This window comes from Magnolia sinica, chromosome 9 (assembly GCF_029962835.1).
Source record: "Magnolia sinica isolate HGM2019 chromosome 9, MsV1, whole genome shotgun sequence".
NCBI lineage: Eukaryota > Viridiplantae > Streptophyta > Magnoliopsida > Magnoliales > Magnoliaceae > Magnolia > Magnolia sinica.
The window spans coordinates 13,015,866-13,029,201 of record NC_080581.1 but is presented as its reverse complement, the minus strand read 5'-3'; the positions used below and the strand labels follow the sequence as shown (position 1 = coordinate 13,029,201).

The window sequence follows — 13,336 nt, the reverse complement described above, 5'->3', positions numbered from 1 at the left end:
TCCATCCATCCATTCTACCAGATATTTTCTTGGTCTTGAACCTTACAATTAAGTAAATCCAAAACCGTACAAGGACGTCACACCAGGTAACAGTAGGAAATGAACGTATACCATTGAAAATTTGTCGGGGTCTGCAGAAGTATCGGATCAGGTTTTGATATTTTTTGTTATTCCTTTATCCAAGGTATTTTTATCCTACGAACAGTTGGATGACAAATAAATATCAGTGTGGTCCCTATTAATGGTTTCAGCGGTGGAAATCATTATTCCAAGAAGTGGACTATGTTATGGTCCACATGATCTTCAGGTATGCCTAATTTATGGTTTCAAACCATTAAATAAGATGAAAAAAATCTTGTAAATAGCCTAAACAGAGTTAACTCAGTACAGTAGCATACTAAGTAACTCGGTACGCAATCCACCGCCTTGTCTTTTCATATACAACCGGATTTGATTTGTGGGCCGCACATTTATGGATGTGTTTCAACCATTCCGTTCAGGTGTTTTTTTTTTTGATATGTTGGGGTAATCATATGCAAAATACTTTTGAAAACATGATATATCGGGTATCAGTTGCTTTCCAGCCGTCCAAGTATGCATCGGGTCACACCACGTCGAATGTTATCATGTGCATCAATGTAATGGTCTCCCGTACTACATGTCCATGTATCTATAGGACCACACCATATGATGGTGGTCTGATACAGACAGAGACAAGAGTAACCGAAAGCAAGCGTAAATCCAAACGAATCTAAACGGCTACTATGGCCAATTCAACCTAACATTTATAGATAAGCATAACCCTAAAAATTCATAAACTGTGATCCTCAATATTACAACACCAATAATTTCTAAAACTTTAAAATTATAAGCAATGCAAAAAAAAAAAAAAAACGAACTCATTAACCAAAATGGCCATGAGTCTCTCGCTATCTGATAGGCCAAGATCATCAGTCGACGTGGCCTTCTCCACTACAACTGTGCTCAGCTGTGCCGTCTGTCAGATAGAGGAGGTGGTAACGTGATGGATGTCCACCTCAGCGGATACAACAACAACCTAAAGATATGAAGACTCTGTGAGAGGTTTGACTGGTTCCCTAGCCTTACCAAAATAATTATCCCAGCATGCCACAAACTCCTTCTAATTCTTGAAGGCTCCATGTCTGCCCCCACTGAATCCCTTCACTTCTACTCGAGCATCGTCCCATGCGGCAAATATTTCCGGATGACGTCCAATGAGGACAACATAGTACTTATCTTTACCCATCTGCAATGACATGCGAGGGTTAGGGACGACATATATCAATAACAGATTAGGGTGTCATATTGATACTATGAAGAAATATAAGAAATCCAACTACCCCTTATTAATCCTTAACAAGAATATAAAAGTTCATTGTACGTACCCTTCCTCCAGTAAACCAAGTGTGTGGTCCGTTCCGGCTTAACGTGCGTAATGCAAGCATGTGAGTACATATACGGATGATGTAGAAAAATCTGATATAGTCATGATCACAAAAGTCATAGTGATAATGATGATCCCAGAAAATCAGCACATCAAAGTCCAAAAAATATGAAAAAAAACACCACAACAGTATCAGTTATTACATGCCCAGTTTAAAAAATAGCATAAGACAACCAGTGACCACACACTGTCAAACAGATCCAATACCTTCATCCCCGAAGTGATCACGGAGTGTTTTCTTTAACCAGTCTACTCGGCGCTCTGGTCGGAGACTGACAAAGAACGACGCCAGCGATTTGTCCTTACTCAGGATCTGACCAACTATGAGAAATTTAGCGTTGGTCAGGCCTTTCACCTCTTCCAGCACATCAAGTACCTTGTTAGTGCGATTGACCTCTTTGCCGAGCCCAAATTTCATCATTGAGTCCACAACGGTTTGCAGAGAGGTCCCAAGTAAATCACAGGGATGAGGAGGGCGCGATCGTTTCCTTGTTCTAGTCCCTCCTCAGGTACCATCGGAATCAGGAGTGCGAGTGGGAGTGCTACGAGAGTCGTGATGTCCCATCACAGAACTGTCCGATGGTAAGGGAATGGTCCCTGTGGAGTCTGTTACATAATCCTCTGATAAGTCAATCTTATCATCTATATCATCCTCAACCTCTCTCCATGCTTCATAAGGTCTCGCTGAAGACGAGAAGATGATGCTAATGCGGCCATACTCCTACTGCCTTGCACGTAGCGTCCCGTGCCATGGTTGGATCCGCATATGACTGCAAGGTCATTCATTCTTTCGATGTGTTTCCCGCGGAGTCTTTCAACGTGGGTGAGACTGCCAAATGAATAACACTGTGGATTTAAGGGATAAAAGTACATAAAGATGTATGATTTGGAATCTGAAAAGCAGTAAAACTTACCCTAAGATATTAATCCCAGACTTCATCAGGAGCTGTGACCACCATTCTCTCATTGTCCCAACCAAACCCACTCGTTGTCAGCATGTCCTTCATAGCATTATACTCTCTCATGTAATATCTCAACCGATTTGACACGTTTTGCCACTTGACAACCACATCAGTATGCTTCGTAACTTCTTCAGCAGCAATCTGGTAAGCCTCCTGCTTGAAACCATTATTAGCTCTATGTGTTAGTGCGACCTGTTCGATAAATGTGTTGAATAGAACCTGATCCATAGCTGGTGTCTATTTGATCTTTGCGGCTCGGCATGAAGGCTCCGCTAGAGATTGCACTGTTTTCCCACGTGGAGAACATCGAGTGGGCACCGGTGGTGTTTTTTACCGGTGATTGGGTCGGTGTCGATGTGTCATTAAAGACGGAGTCTGCCATTTCACCTGAATATAAAGTGTGTATGATTTTTTAACAATGTCAAACATAATCATGAAATCAAATAAATCTTAACATAGACAAACACAATTAAAAAGCAATTGGTCATTATAATTTACCAACAAACCACCCAGTGTGTAACTAGGTGATTATAATTCCATCGCATTGAATATAAATGAACTTGATATATAGTATCACACAGTATCAGTAAGGAAAATTAAATAGCAAGTATCGACTATCTACTCCTACTATTCTGCAGTGCATTTGTCCACATCTGGCTGCAATGTCATCACACAATCGATTCCAAGCATCCTTTTCACCCTGAGTTACTCGAAGCAACCATTGACGGTCGTCATTAGTTGAAACCTCATTTGGTGTTGGGATACCCTCCAAATCGGTAGCAGACATATTAGCGAAATCGCTGTCCTGTGGAGACATGTTCTCGATACGTATGTAATTGTATAAGGCATAGCAGGCTATCACGATCTGGACTTGTATATGAAATTCGAACTGCGTAGCGCTCTTCAAGATGAGAAATCTGCCTTTCAAAACACTGAAATAACTCTCTATTGCATTGCGTAATTATGCATGTTGGTAATTAAACATCTCCTTCATATTGGCAGGCACTCTCCCAGTTTGATACTCCTGTAAGTGATATCGAACACTCCTGTATGGAGCCATAGAACCAAGTGAATGAGCGTATCCAGCGTCAATAACATAATATTTTCCTACACATTCGAATCATAGCTCTATTAAGTGAAAAACCGAATGGTTGCTTCAAGCTATGAATTGAATTGATACTGTTTTAACAGATAATCAGTACCATTTGGGACAAGTAAGGGATCATTTGATCTGGTCAATGCGTCGTGTAATACTCTGGCATCCGAAGCAGAACCCTCCCAACCGGCCAATACATATGTAAGTTTCATATCGAATGAACAGGCTGCCAGTAAATTTTGGAAAAAGACCCTTTTGTGATTGCGAAGCTCGCCTGATCAACCGCCAGAACATGCACTGGAATGTGTGTATCGTCAATTGCACCAACGCAATCCTAAATGTGAAAAATCAATTATCGTAAAAGGACCGCACATATTAGGGAAGTGAAAATTACATACTTAGAAAAAATACCTATGGAAAAAATACCCGAAAGTAAGCAGACCAATTATATTGGTTTGAATCTCTGATGACGTCTCTGTTCCCGCTGGTATAACTAAATCAGGGTATAGTGATACAATTACCTTTAGCACACAATGAAAATGCCGACTGACGGTCTCACCTGATCGAATAAATCTGTGACCTATGACCCGATTGTGAACATTGTGCCCCAACGTATGCAGGAAAATAACTACTTTTTCTTCAAGACTAACATTACGAGTATCACGGAGCCGTGTCTTCTCGCGTAGCAGCGTACATTGTTCAAAGAATGTATGTCGATCCATCCTAAGTTGATCTACACAATCTCCATCGCTAGCCCAAATGATAGAATTGATGAATCTCACTCGCTCATCATCCCCATGACGCGCCGGTTGTTTGAACATGTACGAGCGACAATATTCCTCCACAGCCTATACACAAGCTGCTACCATTTGAAAGACAAGTACCCTCTCCATCTCTTCTTCATCTGAAAAATCCATCACCAACTGGTAACCTACACTCTGACGTGTGGATTTCTCATAAATATACATCGCAAATATCTGAGGATACACACACACATACATATATATACAAATATACAAAAATATATCTGAGGATACATTTATATAGACACACACACACATCGCATACACCATTGTGGCTGCTTTTTGATCTACTATAATGATACTTAGGCCATCCATGGACAAACGTTAACACACACACACTCTCTCTCTCTCTCCCCCTCTCTCTCTCTCTCCCTCTTGTATTTCTAATTCTAACCTTTCCCATCATTTGTTTAACACAATACCTTACTTCATTGTGGGGATACTTGTTTTTGCTATTACATATGTAATATATGGAAAAAGTGTATATAATTAATAGGGCCCACAATTATGTTTATATGTCATCCAACCTATCCATGAGGTCACGTAGAATTGAAAAAACAAATATCAGATTGATCCAAACCTTATGTGAGCCTTAAGATGTTTTCAATGGTAAATGTTGGATCCCAATGCCTTTTGCGGTGTGATTCACTTGAGCATCAGATGTATTTCTTTCTTGGGTTTGCCTTTTAGTAAATGTAGGAACCCAATGCCTTTTGTGGTGTGATTCACTTGAGGATCCCAATACCGTCACCACTTGATGGGATGGAATTGCAATTATTACCTTAGAGCAATCAGATGATCTTAAACATCTATGATTGAACCTATGTTTATTAATGTCAACAAATCCTCCGTGATCAATTTGTAGCAAGAATTGAATATGGTGTTACCTGATGTTGATGTTCACAGACTATAATGTGCTCCACAACAAATTCCTATAAAGACCTGTCATTTGGTCAAAAAATAAGCAAATTAAATAAATCTCAAATCATATATTGAGAAGCACATCAAAATTACATTGTAAAGAATTGAAAGAAGGATATCTTTTCCCCGTAATGAGATAGTCTTAATTACATATGAATACAAACGTAAATTAATGTTTGTCTTTCAACCATTTTCTGCCCTTTTTTTTTTTAACCTGATAGATGACCACACGTTTGGCCAATCAAGATAAGCAGCTTCACAACATAGAGCAGACAGTTGGAAACATAATACCGTTTCTGATGTACACATGGAATGCTGCTGATGATACCCTTAAAGAATTCAATTATCCACTTCATAATAAAAAAAACACACCAATGGAATGACACAAACCATCCAAACATCAACCATCTAAATGTGCAAAAAGAATTGGGTATCCTCATTTGTGGTACACCTGGGTTTGGAATTTCCTCATTTTTTGTTTAACATATGAAAACTAATTTAGTTAATCAAATTCAGTTCTTGTGCATATACTAACGAATTCCAGTAGTCCAATTACATCCATCCAAACACAAGATTTGGAATTCAGTGCATTCCACCAAACGCAATTGAGGATTTGGAATTTGCTCAATTATATTCTAATTGTGATTTGGATATCAATGCATTCCAAATACAAAACTCCCAACCGAACCCTAATACTCAAGGAAGAATAAAACTTAAAAAGGCTTACTTTCTTTTCTTTTCTTTTTTAGAAGTAGAGATGTAGAAAATGTCAAACCATGTTCCTATTCAGACAACTGGAATCATCAAAGGCCAAGTTAGCTCTAAATCATAGAGAGTCTTTCCCATGTGAAAGCAAGCCACCAAATACATAGTCTATTTCAATTCTGAATGCAGATTGCTACCACAATGGCTGTGCCTGAAATTTGGAGCATCCGAAGATGTATGTGATGTAGAGGATATGAAGGCCGTGTCAAAATAATAGAGCAGCAATGTAAGCCCCGTATCTTAGACCGTACCGTTCCATAGGCTTCCGCGGTCTTTCCAGTCGAATTCCGGCAACCTTCGACCCTTAACCGGTATTTGCGCGTGACCTGGATTCTCGTGCCGTCAACCCGAGTCGACTCAACCCAGGGCTTGTACCCTAGCGACCGCGTCGTCACCGCGGTTCCGATGCTGCGACTCGCGCGCTGATGCGATACCCTGGTTGGGAGTTGTGGGCCAGCGTTCGGTGCAAGGAAACGCCGTGCGTGTGAATCCCGAGAGAATCTCTACAAGGTGTCACATCAATCAATCAATCCCATCAATCCCATCATGTCAAGTACACATCACTTTTCACCCTTTCCCAAGCAACCCCCCAAAGTCAAAAAGCTCTTACACAACCCATGCTTTTCTTACACCTTTTGCCAAAAAAGTCATAAAGTCTCTTACACCCCCATCCCTCTCTCCCATCCATCACTCCATCACCCATCACTCCCTCTCTCTCTCTCCCTTACAAGTCTCTCTCTCATTTTCAACTTTTCAAAGCAACAAAAATGCCATACGTATGAGCCTCTCCCATTCCTCCCAAGCTACATGTGTGGCCCACCTTTCCATCCTTAGATCTCTCATCTCAACCATCCATTTTTCATCTTCCTCCATCTAAGAGAAGCACAAGGAGCTAAGGAAGCCAAGGGAGCAAGAAGATCAAGTGGTGGGTGCCTTGATAGGGTAGATTTTCATATTTTTAAGATGGGCCAAGTGAGACCAACCGATCAATGGTTGGATCTCACTTTGGACCCTAAGATGTGGCCGATGGCCCACTTGGATCATCATGATCATTCCATGATGGGGCTATTCTCCATAGACCCCATCATGATGTTTATTTCCTTACATGCTTAGGGTCATCTAGACCATTTATTTTAGTGGAGAAGGGATCTCCACCGTTGGATTTCGATTTCATGGATCCACATGTAATGGGACCCACTTGATGTATGATTTAGTGCAAGGGAGGGCTCATAGTGCCGGGGTCCCTCCATCACACGGTCTCACTCTCTATCTCTCCCTTTTTATTTTATTTTTATTTTATTTTATTTTGTTGTATGATGATGAGGTTGTGTGGCCCACTTGAATGGACCCCACCATAGGGTATGTATTCCATCCAAATCACCTACAAGTGGGGCCCACTTTGTGCGTAGTATCCACACCATCCTCCATGAGGTGGCCCACATAAGCAAGGCCCACCTCTAGTGTATTTATAGAGTCCAGCGTCCAGGGGCGCTGGACGTTTCATGGGAATTGCAAATATTAGCTTGCCAATGGGGGTGGTCCACTTGTGTAGGCCCCACCTTGATGTATGTATTAAATCCACACCATCCATTCCTGTCTCAAGCCTTTTTTAGGCGTTGACCCGAAAGATGGGATCAATCAGACCTTCGAGCGGGCCATACCATAGCAAATGGTGGTCTTCACCATTGAAAACTTCCCTGATTGGTTATACACTGGAATATGCCCAATATTGGGCTTGTTTTGCTTGTCTAAAGGCATGGAGGACCATTGGACGGAGTGGATCCTCAAGTGGTGGACCCCACCTGTAAAATCCTCAGAATAACAAAGAAATAAAAAAAAAAACTCATGTATGCAGCAGCTGCTGCTGTTGTCAGCGTTGCAGCAGGCGCTGCCTGCGCACGTCCGGGCGGTCAGCGGACGGACTAGCAGTGGCCACGGCTGTAGCCGTGGGCCCCACCTTGATGTTTATACACCATCTAATCCATTCATAGGGTGGGCCAGTACCTGACGTGGGCCCACCCCAAAAATCAGTCTGATCCAAGACTCAGGTGGCCCACACCGTAGGAAACAGTGGGATTGGATTTCTACCTTTGAAGTCCTTTTGGGGTCCACAGAAGTTTTGTATCAGGGTGAAAATTATTTTCACCTTTCATCTAGGCCCACGTGGCCTTACCAACGGGTTGGATGGAATATAAACATTATGGTGGGCCCCGCATGGAGCCCACATAGATGTATGTGTTTCATTTCCACCGTCCGCCTGGACGGTGGACGTGGAGCCCACTGTGATACGTGGAGCCCATTGTGATGTGTGTGCGTGCATGTGTGTGTGCGTGCGTGTGTGTGTTGGTGTGTGTATATATATTTATATATATAATATTATATTATATATAATAGTATATGTTATATGTATATATACAATATTATATTATATATAATATTATATGTTACATATATATATATATGTATGTATATATATCATATTATATATAATTTATTGTTGGTGGGAGGCCCATTTCAGTTCACTTGTGGGCCATGGTTGAGGCCCACTTTGATGTATATGCAAGGCCCATGGGTCCGGGCCCATTTAATGCATTAGGGGCCAATGGGTCGAGGCCCATTAAGATGTAATGGGGCCAATGGGTTGAGGCCCACTTGATGTACATATAGGGCCCAATTGGTGTGGCCCATTTGATACTCATAAGGCCCATGAGATTAGGCCCATTTAATGCATTCTAAGGCCCACGGGTTATGGCCCATTGCAATGCACATAGGGCCCATTGGTGCGGCCCAATGATGTGGCCCACTTGATGAATATAAGGCCCATATGACATGGCCCATTTGACGTATTTAAGGCCCAATGGGATGTACCTAAGGTCCATTGCAATGTACGATCCCAATATGGGTTATGTAATGATGTTTACATCCGGCTGTACCTTGCGAGCAATGGCGGTTTGACGTCCGCATTGTAAGTATAGTGTTGGTTAAATGTCCGCATTATGACTTTCCCTAGGGCCCATTGTTAAGCTCGTACGTCTGATATGTAGGCCGTCTAGGCCCATCTTTGTTATGATTATCATCCATCCTATATAACATGCTTAGTTCCATGATTCATGATCATATGCATCATACGTATGTTTAATATGAGAAATGACTGATCAAGCATATGCCTTCGGGCAGATTGTCTAGGGGCCCCGTACAGGGGTGTTGTCCTACATGAGCGCACGATACGCGCAGGATTGTTGCATGACTGGATAGTGTGATTCATGCATTCGCATTGAGTGATATGGTTACTGTACGCTCTAGCGACATCAGGGCCGTAGCCTCCACAGATGTATCGTGGTTGGCAGGATTGGATACCAGAAATACTGTTCTACATGGGGTGCGATAGATATCCCTGGGTGAAAGTCCCTAAACCCTTATGGTACCAGGAGGTTGCTCCAACGTCTAGACCGAGTGGATGCATGAGCGCTGAGTGCCGATTACCAGACGGTTGCGCTTTCCACTATGTCGTGGTCGGTTGGAAGGGGGTGCGGCCTTACCCGCCCGAGAGTAGGGGGCTATGCTAGGCTGAGTCTGACCAGCTCGAGGAATGGGTCCGCTATTGACGAGCCGAGCCCGATATTGGCAGGCGGATAGTGAGGTCTTTTCCACTTACCTTATTGCGCGCGATGGGGCGACAATTTGGCTTGGAGTGTACTAGACCCCGGTGATATTCCAGATTTGAGCCGTATTGACATGTGGACTTAGATGAGGATTTGTATGCTTGACTTGCATTTCGCATTGCATGGCCTTGGTATGGCCGACATCATTCTTTGCACCGCATGGCCTTGGTACGGCTAATGGGATTCTTGGCATTCATCAGCATGTTCCGCATTACTCTGATACTGCATAACTACATTACCACCTTGAGCATACACTTTCACCACCCTCTAAGCTTTCTATAAGCTTATGCACGACCGTTGCGTGCAGGTGACGTTGGATCGCAGCAGCGCTGAGGCTTGGACGCGTGGCTGATCTTTTGTGGAGCTTTTGGTCTATCATCATTGTATTTCCCTTATGCTCATTGTACTTGTAAAGTTTTTTATTATAGTGGAAATGTGATGGAGTTTTTGGTTGTTGTTTGTGGGTTATGCCTTTGGTTATGCTTATTACGAATCAAACTGATGTTGAAAATCCTCCTTGTAGCGTCCCAGGATCAGAACCTGGCGAATGGGCGCTGGGAGCCGAGAATGGGGTTCTACGGAGGCTGTCGGCGCCGGATTCGGCGATCAGGAATTTTGTGAGCCCGGTTTCCGAATTTGGGGCGTGACAAGCAAGCTGTTCTCATCCAAAGGAATTAATGTGACACAATGAAGAGTGAGAAGAGATTCAAATTCAAAGTGAAGATACATAAAATCAAACCTGTTGTAAGCTTGGTACCCGCAATTGGTAGCAATGAGAACTAACGATGATCACATTTATCTAAATCATAATTAATGAAATAGAATTATCAAGTCATTCCCCTCTTCAAAGCAAACCATCTTCCATCTTTGTCCATGTAGAATTCTAAAAGAATCCAATCAATTGCAACACCCGAATATACCGATCAAACTGAATAGTAGCAACTAAAAAATCCATATAACTTAAACCATTTTTAAAATAGCAATAGCACCCAAAATCATTAAACTAAACATAAACTAACCAATCCACAGATAGAAAACAGAAAAAATAAAACAACCAAGAAAAAAAATGACAAAACAAGATTGTGGAATCCTGGATAAATCTCAACTTGCAGTGAAAAATTACTAGGATAGAGCAGCAAGTTAAACCATTCTAACATTTGCAACAGCCATACAAATTACAATCTGATAACAGTATTGTTGGCTAAAGTTTACAACCATATGGACTGTATAGGTTGTACAATTATATATGTATCAAGAAGTGGTTGTTATAGAGCGACAGTCATGTAACGAAATTCTAAATTTGTATGACAAAATAGCACACTGAATTTGCAAAAACTTAAAATTCTGAACCAGTGCTTATTCACGGCTCTATGATTGATATACAAAACATAATAAATCATTTGCATGACATGAATGATGTATGATTCAGTTTCTGTTGGACTTGTGGGTCATCCAATTAGCAAACTGGATATTCAAGACATCCATTTGACTGGGTATATAGTCCAAATGGATGTTAATGTAGGACACATACAACAATCGGATGGGACATGGTCTACTTATACTAACCAAATTTGTATGCAGCTCAATTTTGAAAACCAACATACTTCCCTTTCTTTTCTGAGTGAAGGTATTGGAGTGTGTAGATGGAAAAGCTCGCAAGAGTACAATATTTAAAGAAGGAAACCAAGGACTATGCACTTCTGTATCTTGCACTAAACAGACTTCAACTAGGTGACTGAACTTTTTAAAATCAGCAAGGATGAAAAGAAGATGCCTTTGGTTAGATTACTTTCATGCCATCTACTAATCTGAAAATTGAGTATATCAAAACCAGTGGTAGTGGTGCATGCATTGAAGCAAACAACCTAACAAACATCTGTGTCATTCAAATAAAAAACAATTACATGCCACTGTGTCATGTTCCATAACAAGAAGACATTTCAGAAAACTGTAGAAGGTTAATAAACACCAAAGCAAAACTTCTAACAGTGAGAAATGGGTGACAGGAAATTGCTAGGAATGAGAGAGGAAAAGAGTAAAGTAGATGGATAAAATGGACCATACCATCGATCTTTAACTAATCCATGGCCTGCAGATCAATAACCTCGCTGCAAGTAACTAATAGTTTTGCCAAAAATTATTTCTAGCATTAGCTATACAATATCACTGTATAGTTCTGTACTAATCCACGTATCCAACTGTGTATATCTATTGGAATCGAACACTCTCAGTTGAACTGTATATAGATATTGGAATCCAACAATCATAGAGGACCCCATAGTTTGAAATGAGAGCAATATATCAGTGAGAAATGAACGGTGTCAGATTTCAGATTAACTAAAAATACAAGAACATCTAGTTTTAACCCAAGTTATAACTAACAACTACAATCGGGTGGTGTGATGCCAAAATCGAGTAGGTGATTAAGCCAAAAAACGGTGAAAATCCAGAATATTTGGGATTTCTACAGAGGAAATGAATAGTAGGAATGAGATTTCGCAAAACCCCCAAAATCCATATATCATTTCCCAAATTAATTACGAAAAATCAAAACCATCAAGTGCCACGACGTCTTTGAACTCCAAACACACTATGAGGATGTCAAAATCGATTTTAAGTTAACAAAAAAACTGCAAAATCCACAAACCCCCAATTCCTGTATACCTCAATACACTAGAAATCAGATATCATAAAACCCCCAAAATCCAGAAACCACCACCTCTGTAAACAGAAGAAATCCCACTGACATGTTTTTCCCACAGTGTCTTTGAAGCTTAAACAATCATAATGGAAACCATGGTAGAACCCTATCAAACCAGACATGCATCACGGAAGACCAAGGCCCTGCCACAGCTAGGTGGGATAACATGTATGTAGGATTTAAAGGGTATGAACAACATTGCATGCCGGAGGAAGGAAGAAGATATACCTTTGCTACCAGCGATCACCACGTTGATGGATGTAATGGCCATCAGGTGTTAAAAAGAAGAGAATATATAACAGAGATTTCAGCGCGTGAAAAATACCTCCCGCCACCACTTCCGCCATTCAACCCTCTTTCATCCCATCCTCTCTGGCTATACAGTGGATTGCGGACGGGATTGGGATTGGGCTCGAGGCACAATCTAGAGAGAGAGAGAGAGAGAGAGAGAGAGAGAGATGACAATCCATCACCGAATCCAGCAGTAGATCGGATGATTGGCATCCGCCTAAACCTAAACCTAAACACCAAACATAAACTCGATCTTGAACTCGAACCCGATTTCCTAAACCTAAACCTTAACGTATTCTCAAATCCCTAAACCTAAACCTACACCTAATCCTAATCTTAACTCCCTAACCTAAACTTAAACTTGAAAACCCAAACCTAAACCCGATCCCGAACCCGAACCTGATTTCCTAAACCTAAACTTATAACCTTAACCTAAACCTATTCTCAAATCTCAAAACCTATAACCTAAACCTAAACTTATATAACCTTAACCTAAACCTAAAACTTAACCTATAACCTAAACCTTAACCTATAACCTTAACTTATAACCTAAACCTATAACTTAAACTCAATTTCCTAAACCTTAACCTATAACCTAACCTAAACCTAAACCTATAACTCAAACCTGATTTCCTAAACCTAAACCTTAACGTATTCTCAAATCCCTAAA

General features: G+C 41.1%; 1 protein-coding gene across 1 annotated transcript; it reads right to left on the bottom strand.

Annotated features, from left to right (window-relative positions):
- Positions 1 to 2,107: 2,107 nt before the first annotated feature.
- On the bottom strand, positions 2,108 to 2,655 carry LOC131254879 (uncharacterized). Its single transcript, XM_058255578.1, has 2 exons — positions 2,401 to 2,655; positions 2,108 to 2,311 (listed from the first exon to the last, which is right to left on the bottom strand). The coding sequence occupies exons 1-2, from the start codon at positions 2,653 to 2,655 to the stop codon at positions 2,108 to 2,110; spliced, it is 459 nt and encodes a 152-aa protein (XP_058111561.1).
- Positions 2,656 to 13,336: the final 10,681 nt, after the last annotated feature.

Coding starts and splice junctions, on each gene's coding strand:
- LOC131254879 (XM_058255578.1), bottom strand. CDS start 2,655: ATGGATCAGGTTCTATTCAACACATTTATCGAACAGGTCGCACTAACA. Junction 2,312..2,400: donor TGGTCACAGCTCCTGATGAA/GTCTGGGATTAA, acceptor TTAAATCCACAG/TGTTATTCATTTGGCAGTCT.